This window comes from Arachis hypogaea, chromosome 3, assembly GCF_003086295.3.
Source record: "Arachis hypogaea cultivar Tifrunner chromosome 3, arahy.Tifrunner.gnm2.J5K5, whole genome shotgun sequence".
In the NCBI taxonomy this organism is placed as follows: domain Eukaryota; kingdom Viridiplantae; phylum Streptophyta; class Magnoliopsida; order Fabales; family Fabaceae; genus Arachis; species Arachis hypogaea.
In genome coordinates this window covers 83,406,065-83,430,878 of record NC_092038.1, presented here as the reverse complement: position 1 = coordinate 83,430,878, position 24,814 = coordinate 83,406,065, and the positions used below count along the sequence as shown (strand labels likewise).

General features: G+C 34.0%; 1 protein-coding gene across 1 annotated transcript; it reads left to right on the top strand.

Moving 5' to 3' along the window:
- The first annotated feature begins 21,269 nt into the window (after positions 1-21,269).
- LOC112790663 (putative glycerol-3-phosphate transporter 5) lies at positions 21,270-24,036 on the top strand. Its single transcript, XM_025833177.3, has 3 exons — positions 21,270-21,568; positions 21,672-22,710; positions 23,148-24,036. Exons 2-3 carry the CDS (start codon positions 21,729-21,731, stop codon positions 23,660-23,662), a joined length of 1,497 nt encoding a protein of 498 aa, XP_025688962.1. The 5' UTR covers positions 21,270-21,568; positions 21,672-21,728; the 3' UTR covers positions 23,663-24,036.
- Positions 24,037-24,814: the final 778 nt, after the last annotated feature.

Genomic DNA, 24,814 nt, shown 5'->3' with positions numbered 1-24,814 from the left:
GGAAGCACAAGCCACCTTGACAAAGGCTTCACTCAAAAGTCAAACTTGAGGACTTAAAACCAAAGTGTTAGGTGGGAGACACCCCACCATTGTAATATCCTTCCAACCTTTCTCTTCTTTTACATTTTGCTTATTGAATTTTGTTTCTTTGGTTAGCTTAGTTTGATTGAATTCTAGGCTTAATTTAGTTGCATTTTGGTGTTTATTAGGTAATCTTAGTGGAATAATATGTTTTTGGGGTTTTAAAATGACTTGGGGCTTTAAAAAACTGTTTTGGAAGTCATGTTGGTGCCTTAGAGGCATTAAAAATTTTGCAGAAATAGGGCAGTGTGCCCACGCACACATCTGTGCCCATGCACACTTTCCCCAGATTTTGACATCTGTGCGTACACACAGGTCTCAAAACCACTTTTGTTGGGAGCATTCGCACACGCTGTGCGCGCAGACCCCAGATTTTTTTGCTCTTGTGCGTACGCACACATGCCATTTTACCCTATTTCCAAAAAAAAATTCCTCTGTGCGTGCACATAGATCTGTGCGTACGCACACGACTTGACACCCTTCCTGCCAGGAGCGCTCGCACACCATGTGTATTCGCATCCCTTTTATTTTTCGCTTTTGTGCGTGCGCACACGTCCCTGTGCATACGCATAGGTCGCGTTCTGAGCGTTAATCAGAAAAGGTGCCCTATTTCGCCTTCACTTTCCACCCCCTTTCTTTCTTCCTTCTTCACCTATCCTACCCCTCTACACTACCCAGCCCCTTCTTCCGACCGCCACCACCCCTCTCTCTCCCTATTTCTTCTATTTTCTTTTTCTTCTTCCCTCTCTTCTTTCTTCTTCTTTCCTTCTTCTTTCTTCTTCCTTCTTTCTTTTTCTTCTCTCTTTCTTCTCTTCTCCGACGAAGATCCACCACCGTGAGCCTTGCAGTGGCTAACACAGGTACCACTGTTACCTATCTTTTTCTTTTCCATCCTTCAACTTTTCAATTTTCTTATTGTTATCTTCTTTGTTATGTTTAGTTGCTTGCTTAATTTTCATTTTCTTTATTTAACTTTAGTAATCTAGCTTATTTTTGCTTAATTAGTTATTGTTGAATTGCAAGTGTTTGATTTTTTTTATATATGGGTTGTTGATGCTTGAATTTTTGCTTGAATTGATGAATATGTGCACTGCACTCCATGTGTTTGACATAATGCCTGAATGAACTTTTTGTTTAATGCATGTGTTGTCGTGACTCTATGTGTTAGACTATATCCTTGTATGGCATTCTAATCATGAATTGTGCACTTTTGAATGATTATGATAATATTTTGGTTTGAAATATCAATAATGTAGTTATTTAATGCCTTAAGTTGCTAGCACCAATTTGATATGAAAATTGACATTTGTCTCTTATTTGGTGAAATTTAGAACAAGGACATATTAAATTTAGTGAATTGAATTGGATTGCTTGTTCATCATAGGTTTTTAAGTCAATATAATCACATAACAAGGTATTTGTTCCTTGTTAATGCTTTGCATTTGTTTGAGTTGACTTGACTTGATTCTTATCAAGATTTGTCACTTTTTGTAACAAGCACCTTATACATGTGTTTCATTATTCCTATGGGTGAATAAGTAATTTCCTTTCATCATTGAATTGGTTATTGTTTTTTGTGCTATTTTACATTAATTTTGGGCTTTCACTTGCATAATTTCAATATCCAATATCTCCTAAATTCAATTCACTTTTCTTGTAATTGTCTAAGCTTCCTTGTCTTTAATTGATGCTCATGTCTTAGTTACATCTTATGCCATTTAATTGAGGAACTCATGCTTAATTTTTGATTGTGTGGATGGTGTTTTAACCGGCTGTTGTATGTATTTTAATCGTGCGCATAATTAGAATACACACATAGCACATCTTTTTATCATACCATACCACTATGCAAACTTCCTCAATTAAATGCTGTTTGTTTTCCTCCTTTACCTTTTTGTGTTACTTGCCCTAAGATTCCTGACTATACTTCATTCATTCTTTTTGATGATGAGACATAAAGGCAATGAGCCGGGAGAGGAGAAGGACATCGAATATGGAGATGTCGAGAATGCATTGAACATGGAAATTTCCACGCAACCTGAGCCCTACATCCGCCAACTGAAGGTGGAGTGCTTTAGAGCCATTCTCCCCGGATTGTGTTCGTGCACGGAGGACCATGCAACGCTTAAGTGTGGGGGAGGATTCACCAATTTTGGGACGTAAACTTTCTTTTTCGGACACTTTATACTTTATTTTTTGTTTCTTTTTACTATGTTTCTTGTAGATATTTGGAGTGTTTTTTATTGTTGCATTACACTTTCTTCTAGTATATATATACATCTTAGCTCATCCATAGTTATTGTATTATGCATTTTTGCATGGTATATATTTTATAGATAGAAGTCATGATTAGATGTTGTGAATAGTATAGCACGTAGTTCAATTTTTGTCCTAATTATTCATGTTGGTTTTTGCGATGTTGAAAATTAAGAAATAAACTAGGAAAATTTTGAAAATTGCATCCGTCACATCAAACATACATATAGGAAATAATTTTGGTGAAAAACAACAAATATTTTCAAGAATTTTGTTTTAGGGCGTTCTATTGAATTGATTTGGAAATTTTTTTAACTTGCTTGAATGATTTTTATGGAACATAGAAGAGAGATAGAACTAATAACCTTGTGAGTTGTTAAGTCTATATTGAGTGGTTACACATTCTAACCACAATTTCTGTTCATTGTGTGCTATGATCCTTCTATGATTGTAATCTTGGTTTTGCTTGATTCTTTATTTCCAATAGTTGATGTTTGAATGCATTGAGCATGATTGAGGCCATTTTTGAATTAAACTTATTCACCCATATAGACCTACCCTTGCATCTACCGTTGTTAACCCCTTTTGAGCCTTATTTACCCCATTGTTTTTAATATCACCACATCGCAACCTTAAGTGGAAAATTATGATTTACCTTGATTTGTATCCTTGATTAGCTTAGGTTAAGGTGTGTGTTTCATTTTAAGTGTGGGAGAATTTCGGGAAGAATTGGTAAAGACATAAAAGTTTTTTTTTTGGGTATGCATTGAAAGAGAAAAATTTTGAAAAATGGGTGCACATTCATGTATCAATTTGCTTTAATCATATGCATTTGTCGTAGAAAAAGAAAAAAATAGAAAAGAAAAAAATAAAAGAAAAAAATAAATATAATATAGCAAAAAGGGGACAAAGGTCTCCCCAAAAGGAAAAAAAAAGATGAATGAATAAGAAATGCATGTGTTTTGAATACAAATTAAGGTATGAACGTGTGTGAAAAAGAAATGATGGAAGGTTATGAGTGCATATTTTTTGTTATTGGACTGATATAGGTTGAGTTGGATACCTAAACTAATCAAGGACTCAAATTTAGTCCACTTATCCATATTTATCCTACCTTAGCCCTAACCCCATTACAACCCCAGGAAGTCCTCATGATAATTGCATTCATGCATCACACGTTTGTTGATTGTTAAATGAAAAGCAAATTCTTGAAAGCATTATCAGAGGAGACATGACTGATTAAACCCTAAAACACCAAGCGATTAGAGTGCATACACACCTAGTGAGGGTTCAATCACTCAATTCTATGTTTCCATACCTCTTATCGTGTATTCTTGCAAGTTGCTTCATTTTGATGAGTTGAATCAATTCTTTAGATTTTGATTGCACTAAATTATTTCTTTGTTTAGCCCTATATGTCTATACATTTGCTTGGAAATTTGTTTGTTTGTTTTCACCAATTTCATAGGATACTATAGTATATATAGATATATAGTATATATACATACTTGCATGCATATAGATAATTGCATTTAATAAGTTGTTACCCCTTTGATCATTCTCCTTGTTTGGTTTAGCATGAGGACATGCTATTGTTTAAGTGTGAGGGAATTGACGAGTCCATATTTAATGAGATAATTTGACTTGATTTAGACAGATTTCATCATATAAACTCACACTTAAGCACCAAAATAGCATACTTTTGTGTTTTATCCCTAAATTGGACTCAAATATGAAAACATGCAATTTTGTGCTTGAATTGAGCAATTTAATTCCACTTTTGTTCCATTTGATGCCATGACATGTTTGTTGAGTGATTTCAGGTCATAGAGGCAAGAATGGATACCTAAAAGTGAAAGGAAGCATGTAAAAAGGGAGAACACATGAAGAAAATAAAGGAGAAGCACATAGTCAAGTGTGCGTACACACAATCCTCCGTGCGTACACACAAGTGGACATTCAGCAAAGAGTGCCTACGCACAACCCTGTGCGTACACACAGGTGAAAAATCAGCAAGTGTGTGTACGCACACATCTGTGCGTACGCACAGGTCCCTGCATGTGGTTTCATTAATAAAACACGTGGCTCGCGATTTTGGGGCTTTTCTGGCCCAATTTTGGAAGGCTGAAGGCTGAAATGAAGTGCAATATCAAGGGAGCTTCAACACATATCAAGGCATTAGGTTTTATTAGGTTAGATTAGGTAGAAAAATGCATTAGGAGTAGGAGTAGTGTAGAGTAGAGAATTCTCTCTTAGGGTTTCATTTTCATCTCCATTGTAGCATTTTATAGCAAGCTTTGATTTTGGATTTTGCTCATCTTTGTTGTAAGTACTCTTAATCTTCTCTTTAATTACATCACTTTTGCTTTCAAGCGAGATTGACTCATCATAGTTGCCATAGTTGTGGTTATGACAATGATAGGATTCCTTGAATTCTCATTCCCAAGTCAAGGCTCTTTTATGCATACGTAGCATTTTCACTAAGTTTTGATCTTGTTTCCCTTTTTAGTTGCATTAATATCAATTTTGATCATTTCTTAGTTTTTTTATTTCTTAGTTCCTTTAATCTTTCATTTCTTGATTTCAAAACCCCACTTTTCTTAACAACCAAAAGCGTAACACTTCAATTGCATCCTAGGAGAACAACTCGAGGTTTGATTACTCTTAGTTATATTTTATTTGAATTTAAACTTTGATTGGGAGGATTATTTTTTGGTTCGGACTATGCTATCAACGAAGAAATTGTTTCTAAATTTCCGAACCAACGTAATTCTCTCCATTAGCCTCAAATTGAATTCTGTGACTCCTTTCTCAAGTTCATCATAGAATTCAAATAGATCTAATCCCTCTCTCGGTAGTAATTAGATCTTTGAAGCATGAAGACTCCCTCTAAAGAAGCAATGAAAGAAGAATTAAAGATGAAGAATGAAAATCAATCAACCCATTAAATTGCAATAGAGCTTTCATTCTCAATTTAAAGAGTTTGAGTCTCACAACTACATATTTACAAAAGTGGGAGAGAAAGAAAATGAAAGAGAAGAAGAGTGTGAAGTGTGTGAAGAGAGAGTCCGAAGACCCCTCCCTGGATCCTCCTAAATGATAAAACTAAGGCCCTATTTATAAGCTAACTAAAATTATAAATTCAAATGAAATTCAAAACAAATTACAATAAAATAAAAATTAACTAATTCTAGATGATTCTTATGGTCTTGATTGGTTGACAATTGTGGGCTTGCTTGCTTGAAATTGGAGTGGACTTTGAGTGCAAGAAGTGGACCAAATTGATGCTCTAGAGGTCACTTGGTGTTTGAAACTTGAAGGTGGGCATTTGGGGCTTGAAATTCGTATTTTAGACGCCCTTAGTTGAAGTTTGAAATGCCAAATGGCTCCTTGGGAGTTTTAGACATCCTTAATGGGCGTTTCACACGCCGGTTTGGCATTTTAGTATTTAGGTGTCACTTTATTACTCCTTGTTCATGGCCCAAACGGCATGACATCATAATCTATCATATATCATTGAAAAGTTTTGGATGTCAATTTTCTAACACCACTAAAAGCCCATCATTTGGATCTCTATAGCGCATGTTATGTGCTTTAGAAGATAAAGAGGTCACCTGGCTTCTCTATAGGGACATGCCCTGCTCACTTGGCGTTTTAGGCGCCGCTATTGGTGTTGGAAACGGCAATTAGTTGCTTAAACTGTGGATGGCCCTAAAGAAGAGGGATTGGGCATTTTAGATGCCAGTTAAGGGAGTTTTAGATGACAAATACTTCTTGGGCATTTTTTTGCCAGTTAACGGCATTTTAAATGTCAGTGCTCTGCTCACCTTGCGTTCTTCAGAGTGAATTACAACCTCATATCCAGTGTCCAGTATAAAGTGTTATATATGATTGGAAAGTTCTTGAACTCTACTTTCAAATGAGACTAGAATTACCTCATTTTGAGCTTTTTCGCTCATGTTATTTTAGTTGGAGTATGGAGAGGTTAGGTTGCCAAGTATAGAGGTTGAGATTGGGGCACCAAGTTGGTGCCCCCTCTGGAGGTCAAATACATGGCATTTTCAACGCCCTTAGCCCACGTTGCCAACGGCAAGAATGAGCTAGTTTTGGGGCACCAAGTTGATGCCCCCTAAAGGTTAAGTAAGTGGCATTTTAGACGCCCTTAACCCACGTTGTGCACGCCAAATACAAGGTGGCATTGGGGCACCAAATTTAATGCCCCTGGAGGGTGAACTTGTGGTGTTTCAAATGCCACCTTTGAAGTTGGAAATGCCAAGGAATGAAGCAATATTGGGGCACCAAACTAGAGGTGAACTACTTGGCGTTTTAAGCGCCATTTAAGGGCATTAGAAACGCCCCTCATGAGTGGCCTTGCCTTATGTATCGAAGGTGTTTGATGGAGAAAATGCTTTATTAACTTGGTGTTTGAAATGGTACATGCTTCCTTATTCATGGGACACGCTTTAAAAGCGTGTCCTATGATTCCAAATCGTGTCCAAACTCCAAAGTGTGCCAAAAATCTTCTCTTTTCTTCTTTTGAGCTTGTTTTGTGCTTTTTGCTTCTTTTTCATTTATTTCCTACAAAATTCATCAAATCAAAAGATCAAAGAAATATAGAACTTAAGCTCCTAAACGCTTCCAAAATTAAGCATTAAACATTAATTTCTTGTATGAAAAAGCATAGAAAATCCAACATGATGCACATGCATCACAACACCAAACTTAAACTTTGCTTGTCCTCAAGAAAATAAAGAATCTTGCAATACAATTTGACAATCCAAGGTGAGAAAAATAGCAATTTAATATTCATGGTTGGCTAGTTTACTATGCATACAACAATCAGAAAAGAAATTCAAATGATTGATGTTTCTATCTAGCTCACTTTATGAAATCTTTTCTTTATATTCCTTCCTTGAAGCAAGCTTTTCATCTTTCTCTTAGCTTAGCTTCTTGAGTGCTTTGCACCATTTTGTTTCTAGCTTCGACTATAAATGCTTTATTTTCAAGTATTACCACTTGATACATAAGCACCACAAGCATGTAACTAGAGAACTCTTTAAGCTCATTTGTTCCTTTTGTTTACTCTCTAATCATTGATGCTCAGAGCCTTGAGCTTTGAGGGAGTGCTTTGCACTTGAGCCTAGCCTTGACTCTAAGTGTTTTGTTTTCAAGCTTTTTTCTTGATATATAAACACCACAAGTACTTGACTAATGAAATGTCATTGGTACTCAGAGCCTTCAACTTTCTCATTCTTTTCCTTTTGCTTTTACTTGATCTTTAATTGATTTGCTTCTTTAAGGTTTTCAAAATTTCATAAAATATTCCAGATGAAAACTTCAATCAAATAAATTCAAATAAAACAATGGGATGGAATTTATGATTAATCATGAATGTCTTCAAGAAGAAATATGAGTAATGCATGTGTTTAAACAAGCAAAATGAAATATAACAATAAAGGCCATAAGAAAAATAGAGACAATGTGATTGCATTAATAAATGGGTTGTGCATGGTGCATAGCATGAAAAGGTAAAAGAAAATACCAAACTTAGTGTGACACTTTCATTTTAGAGCGATACAAGTACCCAGTGAGAATTGGAAATCAAATTGTTACATGGCAACACCAAACTTATTCTATACAATCATATGCCATATTATTTGAAAGTAAACTAAGCAAAGAAATCAAATGTTACCAACGGTTAGGTTTTCTCCCAACAAGCTCTCTTTTAATGTCATTAACTTGACATGTGGTTCTTGAATTTCTTCTTCTTCTTCCAGTTGGTTAAGAGAAATGACTTCAAGGGGAAAGAAAATAAAATTAATGTCCTCTATTTGGATCTCCTCCTTGCAAGCTTCCTTTTATTATTAGCTTGAGTGAACTTGTTTGTTAGAGTAGGGGTTGGATTGCTCTTTGACCTTCTCTTTTTCATAGATATTATCATCTGTTCCTTGGCCACAATCCCTCTTTCAATGCTTTTCTTGATTGCCTTCACTTCTATGATTTCATGACTTTGGTACTGTGTGATGATTAGAGTATCTTCTTCATTAAGAACCTCTTGGATTGATAATTCAATTAAACCATCCTTCATGCAACTCTCTGCTTCATGGGAATGTAGACTTTCTTGGTTGTTTTTCTCCCTTACAAGCTCCTTCTTCATTGGGGTTTCACTTGGTACAGGGGTCTCTTTTTCTTGCTCTTCTAATTCCTTCTTTACACCCACAAATTGGTCTTCATCCTCCTTGCTAAACACCACTCCATTCATGGCCTTGCCTTTTTTCCTTGGGGAATTCTCAATGTCACTTGGGAAGATATTGGTGGGTATTGCTAAGTATTTAGCAATTTGGTCTAAATGTATTTCTATTTTTCCTGAAGAGGATTTCTCGTCTTTCCATAGATTCTCTGGACCTTTGAATGTGATCCTCAACTCTCTGAGAATATTGTTCGAATGCTAGCTCAATAGATGAAAGCTGGGAATGATTTTATGGAAAGGTGTGTGTTGTGGTGAAGTTATTTTGAGGTGTATTGAATGAGTTTTGTGGGTAGCCAAAAGTATTTTGTGGATTTTCGAATAAGGTTTGTGCATAGTGAAATGAATTTTGTGGTTGGTGAAATAAATTGTATAGATTTTGGAAAAAAATTTTGTGCTGAGGCATACTCAAGTGATGAAGAGTTTTGATATGAAAAATCATGAGGTGGGATTGGACAATCTTGCATGAAGGTATTCAAGGAACAATCAAGTGATGATGGCTCTTTATGTAAAGAAGATAGAGTATTAGAATCTCCTTCCCAGCCACAATTCGGGTAGTTGTCATAATAATATAAGTTATTTTATGGTTGTGTGAAGTATCTCATTTCGTTTGATTGCTCAAATCTCATCATTCCTTGTTGATATTTCCAAACACCATTATCATAGTAACTTAAAGCATTTTGTGGTGGTGCAAAATATCCCATGTAATTTACTTGATCAAAAGATGACGTAAACTCCATTCTCACTTGCAAATACTCTGTATCAAACACAATCACCAAACGAAATTGGAATTCCTTATTTCACAAATAAGAAACTCTTAGAGAGGCAATAACATAAACAGTTAACTTGCAATAAAAAATACAAAGATAAAAGCTACGAATACAACAAGAAAAGATGTTTAATCTAGGTAATCAACCAACCGGTAGTTTGTTAATAACAATTAATCTCCGGCAATGGCGCCAAAAACTTGATACAGAATTGATCAAAATAATATTTCGTGGAATTACTGGCAAGTGCACCAGGTCATATCAAGTAATAAAACTCACAAGAGTAAGGTCAATCACACAAGGACTAACGGATTAAGCAAGCAATAGTTAATTGATTATTCTAGTTAGATGGTTCAATTTCGAGTGATAAGCAAATAAGAATTGTAAATGACATGAAATTAAATGAAACCAATAAAGAACAACAAGTAAATGAAGCAAATGTAAAGTGCTGGAAAGTTAAATTGCAAGAAAAGTAAAGTACGGGAAAGTAAAGTGCAAAAAAATAAAGTGCAAGAAGTAAATAACAAAAATTAAGAATGAAAAGAACATTGGGATCAAGAGATATTGTATTCTCAGGATCGACAATTCTCATCTCCACTTCAATTATGCATCATTGATCTCTTAGAAAATTATAAGTAATCAAACCCTAATCTCTTGGAGATTTGATTTCTCTTAACTTAATTAATTGCCAATCTCTTGATCTAATTGCTCATGAGAAGAGATGAAGAGTGGTCTCTGATTTAGAGCCACACAACCCTCAAGATCTCAAATCAAAGTGATTACATCTCACATATCAAGCTAAGAATTATCAATCAACAGAGTTATGAGAGAAGAGCATCAAATTGAATTCTATGACTCTTTTATCAATTTTATCATAGAATTCAAATAGATCTAATCCCTCTCTCGGTAGTAATTAAATCTTTAAAGTACAAAGACTTTCTCTAAAGAAGCAATGAAAGAAGAATTGAAGATGAAGAATGAAAATCAATCAACCCATTAAATTGTAATAGAGCTCTCTATCTCAGTTTAAAGAGTTAGAGACTCATAACTAAATATTTATAAAAGTGGGAGGCAAAGAAAATGGAAGAGAAGAAGAGTGTGAAGTGTGTGAAGAGAGAATCCAAAGACCCCTCCCTGGATCCCCCAAATGATGAAACTAAGGCCCTATTTATAAGCTAACTAAAATTACAAATTCAAATAAAATTCAAAATAAATTACAATCAAATGAAAATTAACTAATTCTAGAGGATTCTTGTGGCCTTGATTGGTTGACAATTGTGGTCTTGCTTGCATGAAATTGGAGTGGACTTTGAGTGCAAGAATTGGACTAAATTGATACTTCATAGGTCACTTAGCATTTGAAACTTGAAGCTGGGCATTTCTTCCGCCCTTAGTTGAAATTTGAAATGCCAAATGGCTCCTTGGGAATTTTAGACGCCCTTAATGGGCGTTTCACACGCCGGTTTGGCATTTTAGTATTTGGACGTCACTTTATTGCTCCTTGTCTATCTTCTAATGCCGCTAAAAGTGCGCCATTTGGATCTCTGTAGCACAAGTTATTTTCCTTAAAAGGTGAAGAGGTCAACTGGCGCCTCTGCAGGGACATGCTTTGCTCACTTGGCATTTTAGGTGGCACTATTGGTGTTGGAATTGCCACGTTAGGTGCTTAAACTTTGGCTGGCTCTGAAGAAGAGGGATTGGGAATTTTAGACGCCAGTTAAGGGCATTTTAAATGTCAGTGCTCTACTCACCTTGTGTTTTTCGAAGTGAATTGCAACCTTATATCCAGTGTTCACTATAAAGTATTATATATGGTTGGAAATCTCTTGAAGTCTACTTTTTAATGCCATTAGAATCACCTTATTTTGAGCTTTTTAGCTCAAGTTATTCATGTTGGAGTATGGAGAGGTCAGGTTGCCATGTATAGAGGTTAAGATTGGGGCACCAAGTTGGTGCCCCTTTAGAGGTCAAATAAATGGCGTTTTCAACGCCCTTAGCCCATGCTACCAATGCTAAGAATGAGCTAGGTTGGGGCACCAAGTTGATGCCCCTTTATAGGTTAAGTAAGTGGCGTTTTAGACGCCCTTAACCCACGTTGCGCATGCCAAATACAAGGTGGTATTGGGGGACCAAGTTTGGTGTCCCTGGAGGGTGAACTTGTGACATTTCAAATGCCACCTTTGAAGTTGGAAATGCCAAGGAATGAAGCAACACTGAGGCACCAAGTTTGGTGCCCCTGGAGGTGAACTACTTGGCATTTTAGGCGCTATTTAAGGGCGTTGGAAATGCCCCCTCATGAGTGGCCTTGCCTTATGTATCGAAGGTGTTTGATGGAGAAAATTCTTTATTAACTTGGCATTTCAAACACTGCATGCTTCCTTATTCATGGGCCACGCTTTAAAAACGTGGCCTAAGGTTCCAAAGCATGTCCAAGCTCCAAAGTATGCCAAAATCTTCTCTTTTCTTTTTTTGAGCTTTTTTATGCTTTTTGCTTCTTTTTCATTTATTTCCTACAAAATTTATCAAATTAAAAGATCAAAGCAATATACAACATAAGCACCAAAACACTTCTAAAATTAAGCATTAAACATTAATTTCTTGTATGGAAAAGCATAGAAAATGCAACATGATGCACATGCATCAATGAGTGAGTAATTGGAAATGTGGAAGAGTATTTAGGATTAAATTTGGTATGGTTAGAGTTAAGTTAGATTGAGCATTTTGAAACTAGAGGACTTTGATGAATTTGGTAAAAACAAAATTGTAACCAACTTTGGTGAGCCACACTTGTTCCGTGGAGTTTGGAATTGAGTGCTCTTTGTTTCAAATTGAAGACAGTTGTGAGAGTGTAAAAATGGTATAAAGATGAAGAAAATTAGATTTTCGTAGAGTAAGTTTTGAAACCATATGGTGGGTATGCACGGAATAGATGATTGGAAGTGCTCTTACGTACACACGATGGGTGTGCAGACGCATACCTTGGGATTTTACAAGTTGTGCGTACGCATACTATGGTGTGTACGCACACATTGGGAATTCGCTCTGGTGCGTGCGTACGCATGGTAATTATGCGTATGCACAGGTCGTGTTTTCACACTAAAATTCTGTTTTTAACTGGTTGGGCTTCCCAACAAGCTTGTAAACTTCTGTAAAATCCAATATGTGTCTAGACCCAATGAATTAAAGTGTAGAGGAGCTAGGAATGAGACTAAATGAGTTGCAACAGTAAATAAGAGGAGTATGGATTATGATAATGTGATGTGATGACTCTTGTTTATGATTGAGGTATGAGAAGTATGATTATGATTAAGATATAAAGCGAATGATTGCGATGATGACTGGTAACGATGATTTATTATGAATGAGATACATTGAAGGGGATTATGATATTGAGAGACAATGACAATTTATTATGATTGAGAAATAATGAGAATTATTTTGATATTGAGAGATAAGGATAATGATTTTGTTTATGAGTAGAGTAGAATGGAATTGATAAGGAAGTCAATAGTGAAAGTGATTCTGAGTTTAAGATATACCTGCCGAGGATGTGCAGTGGAGTGATTCCACGTGCCGTAGTGGAGTGATTCCACTTGCCGCAGTAGAGTGATTCTACTTGCTCCTAGATATGATTGAATTGCAGTAGAGTGATTCCACTTGCCACAGTAGAATGATTCTACTTGCTCTCGAATGTGATTGAATTGCAATGGAGTGATTCCACTTGTTGTAGTAAAGTGATTCTACTTGGTCTCAGATATGATTGAATTGTAATAGAGTGATTTCACTTACTGTGGTAGAATGATTCTACTTGTTTCTGGATGTTATTTTAAGGCAGTGGAGTGATTCCACTTGCTAGATATACCTGTCTGGGTAGATGCAGTGGAGTGATTCCACTTGCTCCAAATATGTCGGGCTTGGTTGTATAATCGATAGATGAGACTCATCGGCCATAGGGTAGGCATGCATCATTTGTATTTGTTTGACTTGTTTGGGTTTGATACTTGTCATAATTTACTTAATTGTTTATACACTAAATGACTATATGCTAACTGCTTTACTTGATTCTACTTGTGTATTACTTGTTTGCTTTGCTTGTGTATGTATATCTGAGAGGTTCCTCATGCTGGTGTCGGTTGACACTAAGGGATGTTCCATTTGAAGGTCGGAAGGTTGTGGATAATTGTGGAGATAAATGAGATGAGAGGATTAGATTAAAATCTCTTAAGGTAGTTGCCTGATTATGGATTAATGTGAATCTAGGAAATAGAAATGTTGAAATATGGAGTTTAAGATTGCTTGGTTGCATTTTATGTTACCTTATATTGTATTTATTTGGAACTTTTACCATATTGGGAATCCATGAGTCGGGGGTTCTCATTCCGTATATATATCCACTATTTTTTAGATGCAGGTCCTGTTGCTCTGCAGTAAGTTGGAGTTTGTTTGGAAGATGGCAAAGCTTACTTTGAGTTCTGTCTTGTATTTCGTTTAGATTTTTCTCCCTTTGATTTTGAAAAACTTATTGATGTGTATGTATATATATATTTCATTTGAAACTTTGCCTATAGAGGCTTTGATGTATTTATGAGAGTTAGGATTATCATCAACTGTTTTTAAATTCTATAACACTAGCCGGCCTAAACTTCGCAGGTCGTGACTAGCGGCTATTATATATTTGTTTATCTATATTCTGTCATTTCTCTACTCTACCTTTGAGTTTTATTTCATGATGTTTCACGAAATATGTCATGTGTCCATTATGTGTGTATTTTTCGCTTGCAATTTTCTTTTATTCCTTTTTAGGCTTCTAATTTTAATAATTCCTTCTAATTACATATACATTTATATATTACAACTCCACCTTGAGTTTTACCAGCTTATTATCAATGACTTATGACTCGAGCATAAAGATTTGGATATTAGGGTGCTACTTATGGACTGAAGATCACTGTTTTCCATTGTACGTATATTATGGCATCAAGCTTTGCGATGATTGCCTGTTGTCACAGACTGGTGGTATTTAAACCACATCGACACATATACATGGATTAATACAATTGGAAAACTATATCTAGGACTAGTTCCTAGGTAATGTCAGGCTTCAGGGTGTAAACCGACACGTGAGCTCAAGGGATGCTTAGGATAGACATGCATCATATTGTTTGCACATTTGAGTTTGATTGTGTTTGCTTATTTTATTTCTTTGTGATTGTGCTATTTGTCTCATTTTGACTTGTTTGTGCGTTGATTAGGGTGTCTTACTTGTGTTATTAATTTGTGGATGGATTGAGGTGACTAAGAACTGATGTTGTAATTGAGAATTAATTATGTGGCTGAGAGATGGTTAAAATGACTAATTTTGTGATTGAGATCTATTTTGAGCTTAGAAGTTTAAAGAAAGTAATTAATTATCTAAGTAAAACTAAAAGTATTTTCAAAGGTTTGATAAAATAGTTTTCTTGAGTAAGTATTTGTATTTTATTCATCACTTTTATGACATTCCCATTCCCTACTGAGAACGAGTGATTTGTTCTCACCCCAAACTTTTCTACCCTTTCAGTGACACAAGTTTGAAGACTCAGTATGAAGGCGTGGACGAATAGTGGGAATTATTTTTGAGTTAAGTGGCTTTCAAAGAGTTTCCTCACCCTTGTTGCTTAAGATTTTATTTTATACAGAGGGATAGGTGTTGTATCTAAGTTTTATTTGTTTTTTGTGTATAATATTTATTATTAATATTTATGTGATTATTATTACTTGGAGATCTTTGATATATGACTTTAATAAATAAAAACAAAATTTTTCGAATTTTCTTAAAAATTGGAATGCAGTATCGATATAAAGGCTTAATATTAAATAAATAATAAAGAAAGATAGATCAGTAACACCTTACTTTTTGTACGATCTTGACGTGCTGGAAGTTGGGCCGTTACAAGTGTTGTTAGAGATTCTTTGATCTTGTGCATGTCATTGATTCTAGTGCAATAACTTTAAAGAAAGAATTAATTTCTATCATTTCTCATTATAATCTCCAAGTTGAAAATATTAGGGGTTAAAGGTTTGATGGTGCTAGCAAGATGCGGGGTGAGTAGAATATTTTGCAAGCTTTGTTTCTTAAAAATTCTCCACAAGCATATTATGTACATTATTTTGCTCATAGGTTACAATTAGTAGTGGTGTCAACTTCAAGAGAGGTACTTTAGATTCATGAATTTTTTACTCAATTAAACTCTATTGTCATTATTGTTAGAATGTTAGTGCTTCTTCTAAAAGACATGATCAATTACAAGAAGTTCAAGCACTTGAAAATGCAAAGTAGGTTGCTCGAAATGAATTGAAACTAGGCAAATGTGCAAATCAAGTAAGCACTTTACAAGGAGTTAGGGAAACTCGATGAAACTCTCACTTTAATTCTATTTGTAGCTAGGTAAAAATATTCACTGCTACCGACATTGTTCTCAATAATATCATTGAAGAAGGAACAACTTATGCACAAAGAGGTGAGACTTATGGTATTAGTGAAATATTATTTCCATATGAATTTATTTTTCACTTTTTACTTGATGAAGGAGATTATGGGAATCACTAATGATCTTACCAAGCACTGCAACAACAATCTCAATATATGCTTAATGCAATACATATTGTTTCTACACCAAAATTACTTCTTCAACAATTAAGAAATGCTGGATGGTACAACTTTCTTGCAAATGTTAAAAGATTTCTGTGAAAAACATGAAATTGAAGTCCCTAATATGAGTGCATAGTATATTTTTTGATGAGCCAAAAATTAATGTGTTTGGATATTAGCAAGTGCACTAAATCATTCAAGTAATACCACGATGAGTGAATATCGTTCCCACAAGGATTAACAGATTGTGGCAAGCAACGTCTAATTTAATCTCTAATTAGATCAATCAAACCTTGGCAAGAGGATTGTGGATTTTAAAGAAAAGAAAGAACAGATAAGAGAAAAAATTAATAGTCAAGATGATTGTAGATTGTAAAACTAATAGTCAAGAGGATTGTAGAAGTAATTAATGAATGAGAATGTTAAAGGCTTCGGAGATGTTTGATTCTTAGGAAGAATAGTGCTTGTGTTTTCTTACTTTAATTCTTGCAAAAATCTTTTCACAGCAAATTATTTATAATCAAATTCCAATTCCTTGGTAATTTAATTTCTCTTGACTTAATCAATTTCCAAATCCTTGGTCAATGAATTAAGAGAAGAGATGAAAAATAGTTTCGATTTTAGGCCACACAATATTCAAAAACTATTCCTAGCTGAATTATATATCACGTATTGAAAGACTAGTTCTAAATAATTAAAGATGATGAGATGAGTTTCAAGGTATTTCTGAAAATAATTATTTCAAAGTTATAATAGAATTCAAGGTAGAATTAGAATATTTTCTAATACTTCTAACCATTAGTGATGAAGAACGAAACTCAATCTTGAAAAGCAGAAAAGCATGAATTAGAATAAAAAAACACTCACATTGTAAATTCATAAATCAAACAGAGCTCCTAACCTTCAATAATAGAGGTTTAGTTACTCATGATAATGAAAAAACTAAAGAGAAAAGAGAGATGCACGTATGTGGCTTACTAGATGTCTTGGATGTCTCTCTCTTGTGAAACTTGTTCACTTATTTATATCCTAAGTTCTATCTAAAATTCAAATTCAAAAATCAACTCTAGTCTTATCTTTAAGAATGATAAGATAACTACCTACTTAAATTCAAATCAAATCTTAACAATAATTCAAATCAAATATATAAATAAATCCTAACAACCAAATCTTATCTTTCTAGAAGGAGTTAAATGCTAACGAATCCCAAGAGTGCATATTGAAATTGGGACTTGGCAAGTATTGCATCTTGGGAGTTTGGAGCTTTGAGTGTCGGACGCTACTTCTTTAGTTTGGGCGTTCACCCATTTTTGCCTCTAGGGGGACAAGGGATGTTGGGCTCTCGTTGTAATATTTTGGGTGCCCAGTCTTGATGTTTTAGGTCCTAGTTGGGCTTTTCTTGGATTGTATTTGTGTTTTTTTGTTAAAAATACTGTAATTTTTTATTAATTTGAGAACAAAACTTCTGAAAACACAAAAATACTAAAACAACTCCAAATACTTGATTAGTTTTAAAACTCCACTAGAAAACATAAGAATTTTGATTAAAATCTAAGAAAACTAATGAAAAAGAAACCTAGAAACTACTAAAGATGCCTAGGCATAATTTTTGGAAGAGATCGATCTTCTCAACCATGTGTGACAATTGAGAATTATGACGACCCATATTTTTGAAAATATAAATATAAATAAGTTATAACTTAGTTTATAAATTGGAATTTCTTATTTTTAGAAATTATTTTGTTATAAGTAATTGAATTAATTTTATAACTGTTTGAATCCAATCAAATTCATATTCTTATATATATTTTTGTTATGATAAAATATTTTACATAATTAAAACTATAATTTTATTAATTTATAAATAATTAAAATTATATATATATATATACGTATATATATATATATATATTTTAATTTAAATAATTGAAATTTTTAATTTAAAAATAAAGTTTAGTTAATAATATTATTATCGAGTTCGATATTCACCGATATAAGTAAATATCGATACTTCTCGGTGAACGTAGCTTTGCTAATGCTTCACTGTATATCTTTTATTGTTATGTTGCTGATGTCATTTATATTAGTAACTCATATATATTAGTACTTGTATTTTAATATCTCCAGCTTTTATAATTATCCGTTTAAGATATTTATAATTTGAATCGCTGACTCAACAGCTTGAAACTATGACACCCAACCCCCTTAATGACACGTAGCCCACTATTTCACTATATAATCATCACCACCAGCCCTTATTTTCCATTTTTCATCACCAAAAGAAAGAAGACAACAGAGAGAGAACATGAGTTTCCATGGAACCTGAAAGCTTCCGAGCTTAATTTCTTGAGATCCGTAACTCCAATAAAAAATCTAATCTGATAAAAGTCTTCGTATCTTCTTCCTCTTCATGTTGACGTTACTTTTTTTCGATAGAAGTTGATGGTGACATAGCTCTCCTTCCCCTTGAGTTCATCCACTTGGAGTTCTAGGAGGCACAGACGATTTCTGACGTTTTCTTCTTCAATCGCTCGGTCAGAAAGTTTCTTCAGAGATTTTGTTATTTTCATTTCGTTTGGAGGTATTGTTTGGTAATTTTATAATAATTAAATATGAATTTTATAAGTAAATGTTGGTTTGATTGATTATTGTTGAGTTTGGTTGAGTTTTATGTTGAAATTTGTTGAATTATTATTGTTGCTTGTGAATTGTGGTTGGGCCATGAAGACATCCCAGTTGGAGTTATTTTGATGATTTTGGGGCTGTTATGAACAAGGATTATTGACTAAAATTGATGAGGTTTGATGACCGAGAGATTAAATGAAAAGCGGTGAAGATCGATAATAATAAAGTTTAAAAACGGACTTAAAACTCAAGCTGAAAACTTGAAGAATTTTGGAAATAGAGGTTAGTCCTTTGGTAAAGTTATTATCAGAGAAATAAAATTTATAATTGAGACTGAAATAGTAATTTAATAAAAATTGAAGTTAGTTTTGTAATTATATATGTTTCGGGGTATTTTGAGTAATAATTAAGAAGTTCAAGGATAAAATGGGTATTTTAAAAATGATGTAAGGTTATTTTGTTAATTATACTATATGTAAGAGTATTTTAATAAATTATAAAATATATTGGAGTAAAAATATAAATATTTTTGAAAGCTCAAAGATTTAGAATAATTTATAAAAGCTTAAGTTATAAGTTTTGAGTAATAAAGAAAATTATTATTATGATTATTAATTTATTAAGATTATCATCATAGTATTTTTGAAATATTATACATTAGTAATTTGTACTATAACAAAATAGAAGAGTTAATCAGTAACCTACTTAAAAGCTGTAAAAAGGCGAACCTAAGTTGAGAATTTTATGATTTACTCTTCATAAAACATCTAGGGAGAGATGACGAAAGAGTGTCAAGATGATTTTTGGTAATAAAACAAGGAAAAAAAAGAAAAAAAAAAGAAAAGATTAAAAGAATCTAAAGAACCTCTGCCACAGGAGAGCAGAGAGCAGGAATAAAAGAAACGAAAGAAAGAATGAAACGAAAAGGAGATTAATAGAAGTATTGTTTGGCATTGAGGACGAGTTGAGATGATTGTGTACCTACAGAAAACAAGCAGAGATATGGTAGTGAGTCCACCGAAATTTTCTTCCAGAGATACATCGCCCACTTTAGGGGATGGTCACACCTGTAAGACAGAGGTTGCTTACAGAGGTTATGTTTGCATATGTCGGCTCAAGAGAGTCGCACTTGTAAGACAGAGGTTGCTTACAGAGGTTATGGCACTGGAAACCAAACTCAGACAAAGGTTGCTGAGTTATGTCCGGGAGTGGGTTGAAACTGACAGATGACATCATCATCTGCACTAGGGATAGACATGCATCATATTTGTTTGCGCATATTTGTTTGTGAGTGTGTTTTCTGTTATTGTGGATGTGCTAAATGATTGTTTGAATTTTGTATTCTATAATTGTTGAATTGGCTTGTACTTTGTTGACTGTTGTTGCTTACCAAGTTTATATAAAATGAATATAACTATACACCCCGACCCTATTAAGAACTCTCCAGTTCTTAATCCTTATTTCCACCCCCTTTCAGCTACAGGAGCGAAGATTTACTGTGGAGCTACAGGAGCATAGAAGATTATGTTCACAAGTTGAGTTGTTAGAATTTATCTTCCCCTCGTCATATATTATTTTAGTTTTTAGAGGGATAAGATTTATTGTGAGAATCTTGAAAATAGTATATATATATATATATATATATATATATATATATATATATATATATACCTTTGTAGTTAAGTGGTTTAAAATAAAGAATCATCTTTTTTTAATTAAAGTATCGGTTCATATTCGCGAAGGCTCAATATTAAATAAAAATAGTATAGAATAAAAAGGTTTAGAGGTACGTGACGCTTAGACTTTTAGTACGATCATGAGGTGCTAAAAGTTAGGGTGTTACAAGAATCATTATCTAATAGATGTATTGTTGGCAACAATTAACTCTCAATACAAGAGTTGAATAACATATTTAATGAGCAAATAATTCAGCTTTTGACTTTAAGTTGTGTTTTGGATCCTTAAGACAATTTTAAATTATTTAACATCGAAGAAATTAGCAAGTTAGCAGAAAAATTTTATCCTCTTCACTTTCTTTCTAATAAACTAAATATTTTGAAATCTCAGTTGCAACATTATCTACATGATATACCAAATCATTTGAAAAGCGTTAGTACATTTTTTGAGTTGTGCAACAAGTTAGAAAAAAAATAAAAAAGTTATGACATAGTTGATAGATTAATACGTCTTGTTTTGACTATACTAATATTAGTATCTAAAACAACATCAGAATTTTTTCAACAATAAAAATTATGAAGACAAGATTCCAAAGTAAAATGACAGATAAATTTTTTACAAATAATTTATTCACCTTCATAAAAAAAGAATTAGTAACTACTTTTGACATAAATTTAATAATAGATAATTTTAAAAATAAAAAAAATCTTGAATAACCTTTTTTTGATACAAAATTATAAATAATAAATTTTATACATTATTGTCTAACTTTATTCATGATATGTATTTTTATTTACTTATAAGATTATTTTATTTTCTTACAAAGAAAAAATTATATATTTATATATTTATATATATATATATATATATATATATATATATATATATCTTCGTATATATATTTAAATAAAATTATATATTTATTTTTTTTAATTTTATCATTAAAAATAAAAATATAAAATATTTTTAATAAATCATTAAACATGGCCCCTGAATAATTTGTCTAGCTCCACTCTGCGGCAGGATCAGGACACAAATCCAGTAACCGATGTCTGAAGCAAACGTATTTTGACTCTTCTTCCAGTCGCCTGCCTCATTATATTCTGCAGAAGCCTTCTTTGCTTTCATGTAACTGCCATTTTCATTGCACTTTGCTGACCGCTGATAAAAGCCGTTGCTCTCTTCCAAAAAATCATCAAGACAGGACAAATCCCACGATTCCGTTCTGAAACCACACGATCTTCACTCTTCACTTCGGTTATCGCATGGTTCTTCAGTCATTCGGTACGCAGTTCCAATCCAATCTCAAAATCTTAGATCCATTTTTTTAAATTCCTCAAATTATAGAATCTCATCTTAGTGACAAAAGGAATTGTTCTTGGTGCAGTTATTGGTGGATTAGATAATTAGATTCTTGCTTGTAAATTTAAATCCCAATGACTCAATGTCAATGGAATTCAATAGTTTGAGCCTTCCGCCGGTTTTGACACTTTTCCCAGGGTTGAAACCCCCTAACAAAACCCTACTGTTCCACCAAACCTGTGTTCTTGTCATCACGTTTCTTGCATATGCTTCCTTCCATGCCTCTAGGAAGCCATCAAGCATTGTTAAGAGTGTTCTTGGTCCCACAGTTCCTTTGAATTCAACTCAAGCTCCCAATTTGAGTCCCACTGATGCAGGCTGGCCCCCTTTCAATGACGCCCATGGAACTCACCGGCTTGGTGAGGTTGATCTGGCATTCCTTAGTTCCTACTCCGTAGGCATGTATTTTGCCGGTCATGTTGGTGATCGTATCGATTTGAGGCTGTTTCTTGTGGTTGGGATGATGGGGAGTGGGATCTTTACTGTGCTTTTTGGGTTGGGGTACTGGTTTGATGTTCATGTGTTCGGATACTTTGTTGTTGTTCAGATTTTTTGTGGAGTGTTTCAGTCCATTGGGTGGCCCTGTGTGGTGGCAGTTGTGGGGAATTGGCTTGGTGAATCCAAGAGGGGGTTCATAATGGGGGTGTGGAGTTCACATACATCAGTGGGGAACATAGTTGGTTCATTTGTAGCATCTGGAGTTTTGGAATTTGGATGGGGTTGGTCATTTGTGGTGCCCGGACTTCTGATCATTTTTGTTGGGATTTTGGTGTATGTGTTTCTTGTCGTGAGTCCAGAGGATATGGGATTCGTGCATCCTGGAATTGAGGTTGAAATGAGTGCGCAAGAAACGAGTGCGGTCAAGAATCCACAGGGAACAGAATCAGAGGAAGCTATGCTAATTCAGTCTGAAGATGCAGCTTCTTCTGATTCTTCTTCTGCAATTGGGTTTCTGGAGGCATGGAAGATACCAGGAGTAGCATCTTTTGCTTTTTGCCTCTTTTTCTCAAAGCTTGTCGCTTACACTTTTCTGTATTGGTTGCCCTTCTACATAAGGCACACTGGTAATTGCTGATACATGCAATAATATTCTCTAATAGAACTTGTTTGCCATTTTGAGTCTTACGTATTGTGTTAATATATCAGCCAGTTTATATTACTAGTTGCAATATCTTTCTAATACATGGATTAAATGTTTCTCTCCAGGATTTAATGCTGTTGTTTTTAAGTCGGGGGTGTTCAAAAATTGTTCTTTATTCATTTTTGCTATATTATCTTTGTCTTCGTTTTGTTCAAGTGGCACTGTTTTGATAAGTTGTCATATGGAAATTAGTGCTTTTTATTTTGTTTTTTAAGGGTAATGAGAATCAAGTGTTATCCAACTATGAAAAAGGCAAATATCATAACATATGTTGCTAGTGTTTATGTTAATTCATGCTGATTTACCATTGTTTTTAATGGTAATATTCTTTTGCTTTTGTTCATTTGGTGATCGTTGCAGCTGTTGCCGGTATGCATATATCACACAAGACTTCCGGTTTACTGTCAACGATATTTGACATTGGAGGAGTCCTTGGCGGAATTACAGCAGGGTTCATTTCTGATGTAATTGAAGCACGTGCGATTACATCAATACTGTTCTTGTTCCTATCAATTCCAGCTCTTATTTTGTATCGTGCTTTTGGCAGCCTCTCTATCCTGGCAAACATTGCATTAATGTTTACGTCGGGATTCTTTGTTAATGGTCCATACTCCTTAATCACGACTGCTGTGGCTGCTGATCTTGGTATGCAGAGCTCGAATGGTGGAAATTCCCGTGCAGTGGCTACTGTGACTGCAATCATAGACGGTACTGGTTCTGTGGGAGCTGCTCTTGGACCACTTCTGGCAGGTTATATTTCAACTAGAGGATGGAACAGTGTCTTTCTTATGCTGATTCTGTCTATTCTCTTTGCTGGTTTATTCTTGATTCGTGTTTCAAGAACTGAGATAAGTGCGAAGCTTCCAGAAAAGTGACTTTAAATATTTTGCACACATTTGACTATTTTATATGAACACTCAAGTTTGACACGGGCAAGGTTTTTTTTATTTCAGTTTCCAACTTTTTTTAGTTGAAAATTCCAAACTTAAGTTTCCAAATAAAAAAAGAGGTTAGAACAAAGAGGAGAAGTACAAAGTGGGTGCCATTAGATTTTTCCATTTCATTTAGGCCATTTTGTTGATAGTATATAGAGGAATTATTGAAAAGCATCATTTGTTGTATTCTTGTATCATGTTCTCAGGTTTGCTAGGAATGTTTCTGGATAGAAAAATTCAACACTTTTTGATGTTGTTAACTGTTCATTCTATTGTCGTATTGTTTAATGGATAGGTCATACTTGTTATCGAGATTTTCGTTTCTAATGATCTGTGTTATAGATGGCCTCTTTTACACGATTTTCTTTTTGTACATTGTAATCATCATATATTCCTAACGAGAGCTTTCGTTGCTAAGTGCTTTTGGATTGACTTTTGAAATAAGTATTTTTTTCAAAGAGAGTTTTTTTCAGATATATTTTATTAGAAAGTAATTTATGTTTGAATAGATAATATAAGAAATTGTTTTTATTCTTTTAGAAAGTAACAAATTGTTTACTTGAAGTATAAGTTTTTTTTTTTTTTCCATTTCTTAGATAAAAGTATTTCTTTTAAGTTGTATCCAAACTAATTTAAAATTTAGTAAAAGTAATTTTTTTTTAATAAAAGAAATGTACTTTTATCCTATAAAGAGCCAATTGTAAAGAAAGAGGGAGATCAAACTGCAGAACAGAAAAACAAAAAAGAGAGATAGAGGAGAGGAAATGAATATAATTGACTGAATATTACTGAACTGAATTAGTCAATGGCGTGCCAATATTTGCACAGATGTATAAACCAGCGAACTTGTCCTGTTTTCTAACAACTAACTTTCCCTCCAATTAACAATAACTAATAGAACTAAGTCTAATTTTCCTTGCCCTAATCGGCTTTTTTTACTTTGTCAATGACATTATCCTTTACATCCTTCCTCAAACTTAGGGGGACACTATGACCAACTTAAGTTTGTCTTCAAATCTAGTGAACAGAATTGTAGATAATGACTTAATGAATATGTCTGACACTTGATCGTATGCTCGGATGTGCGTAACG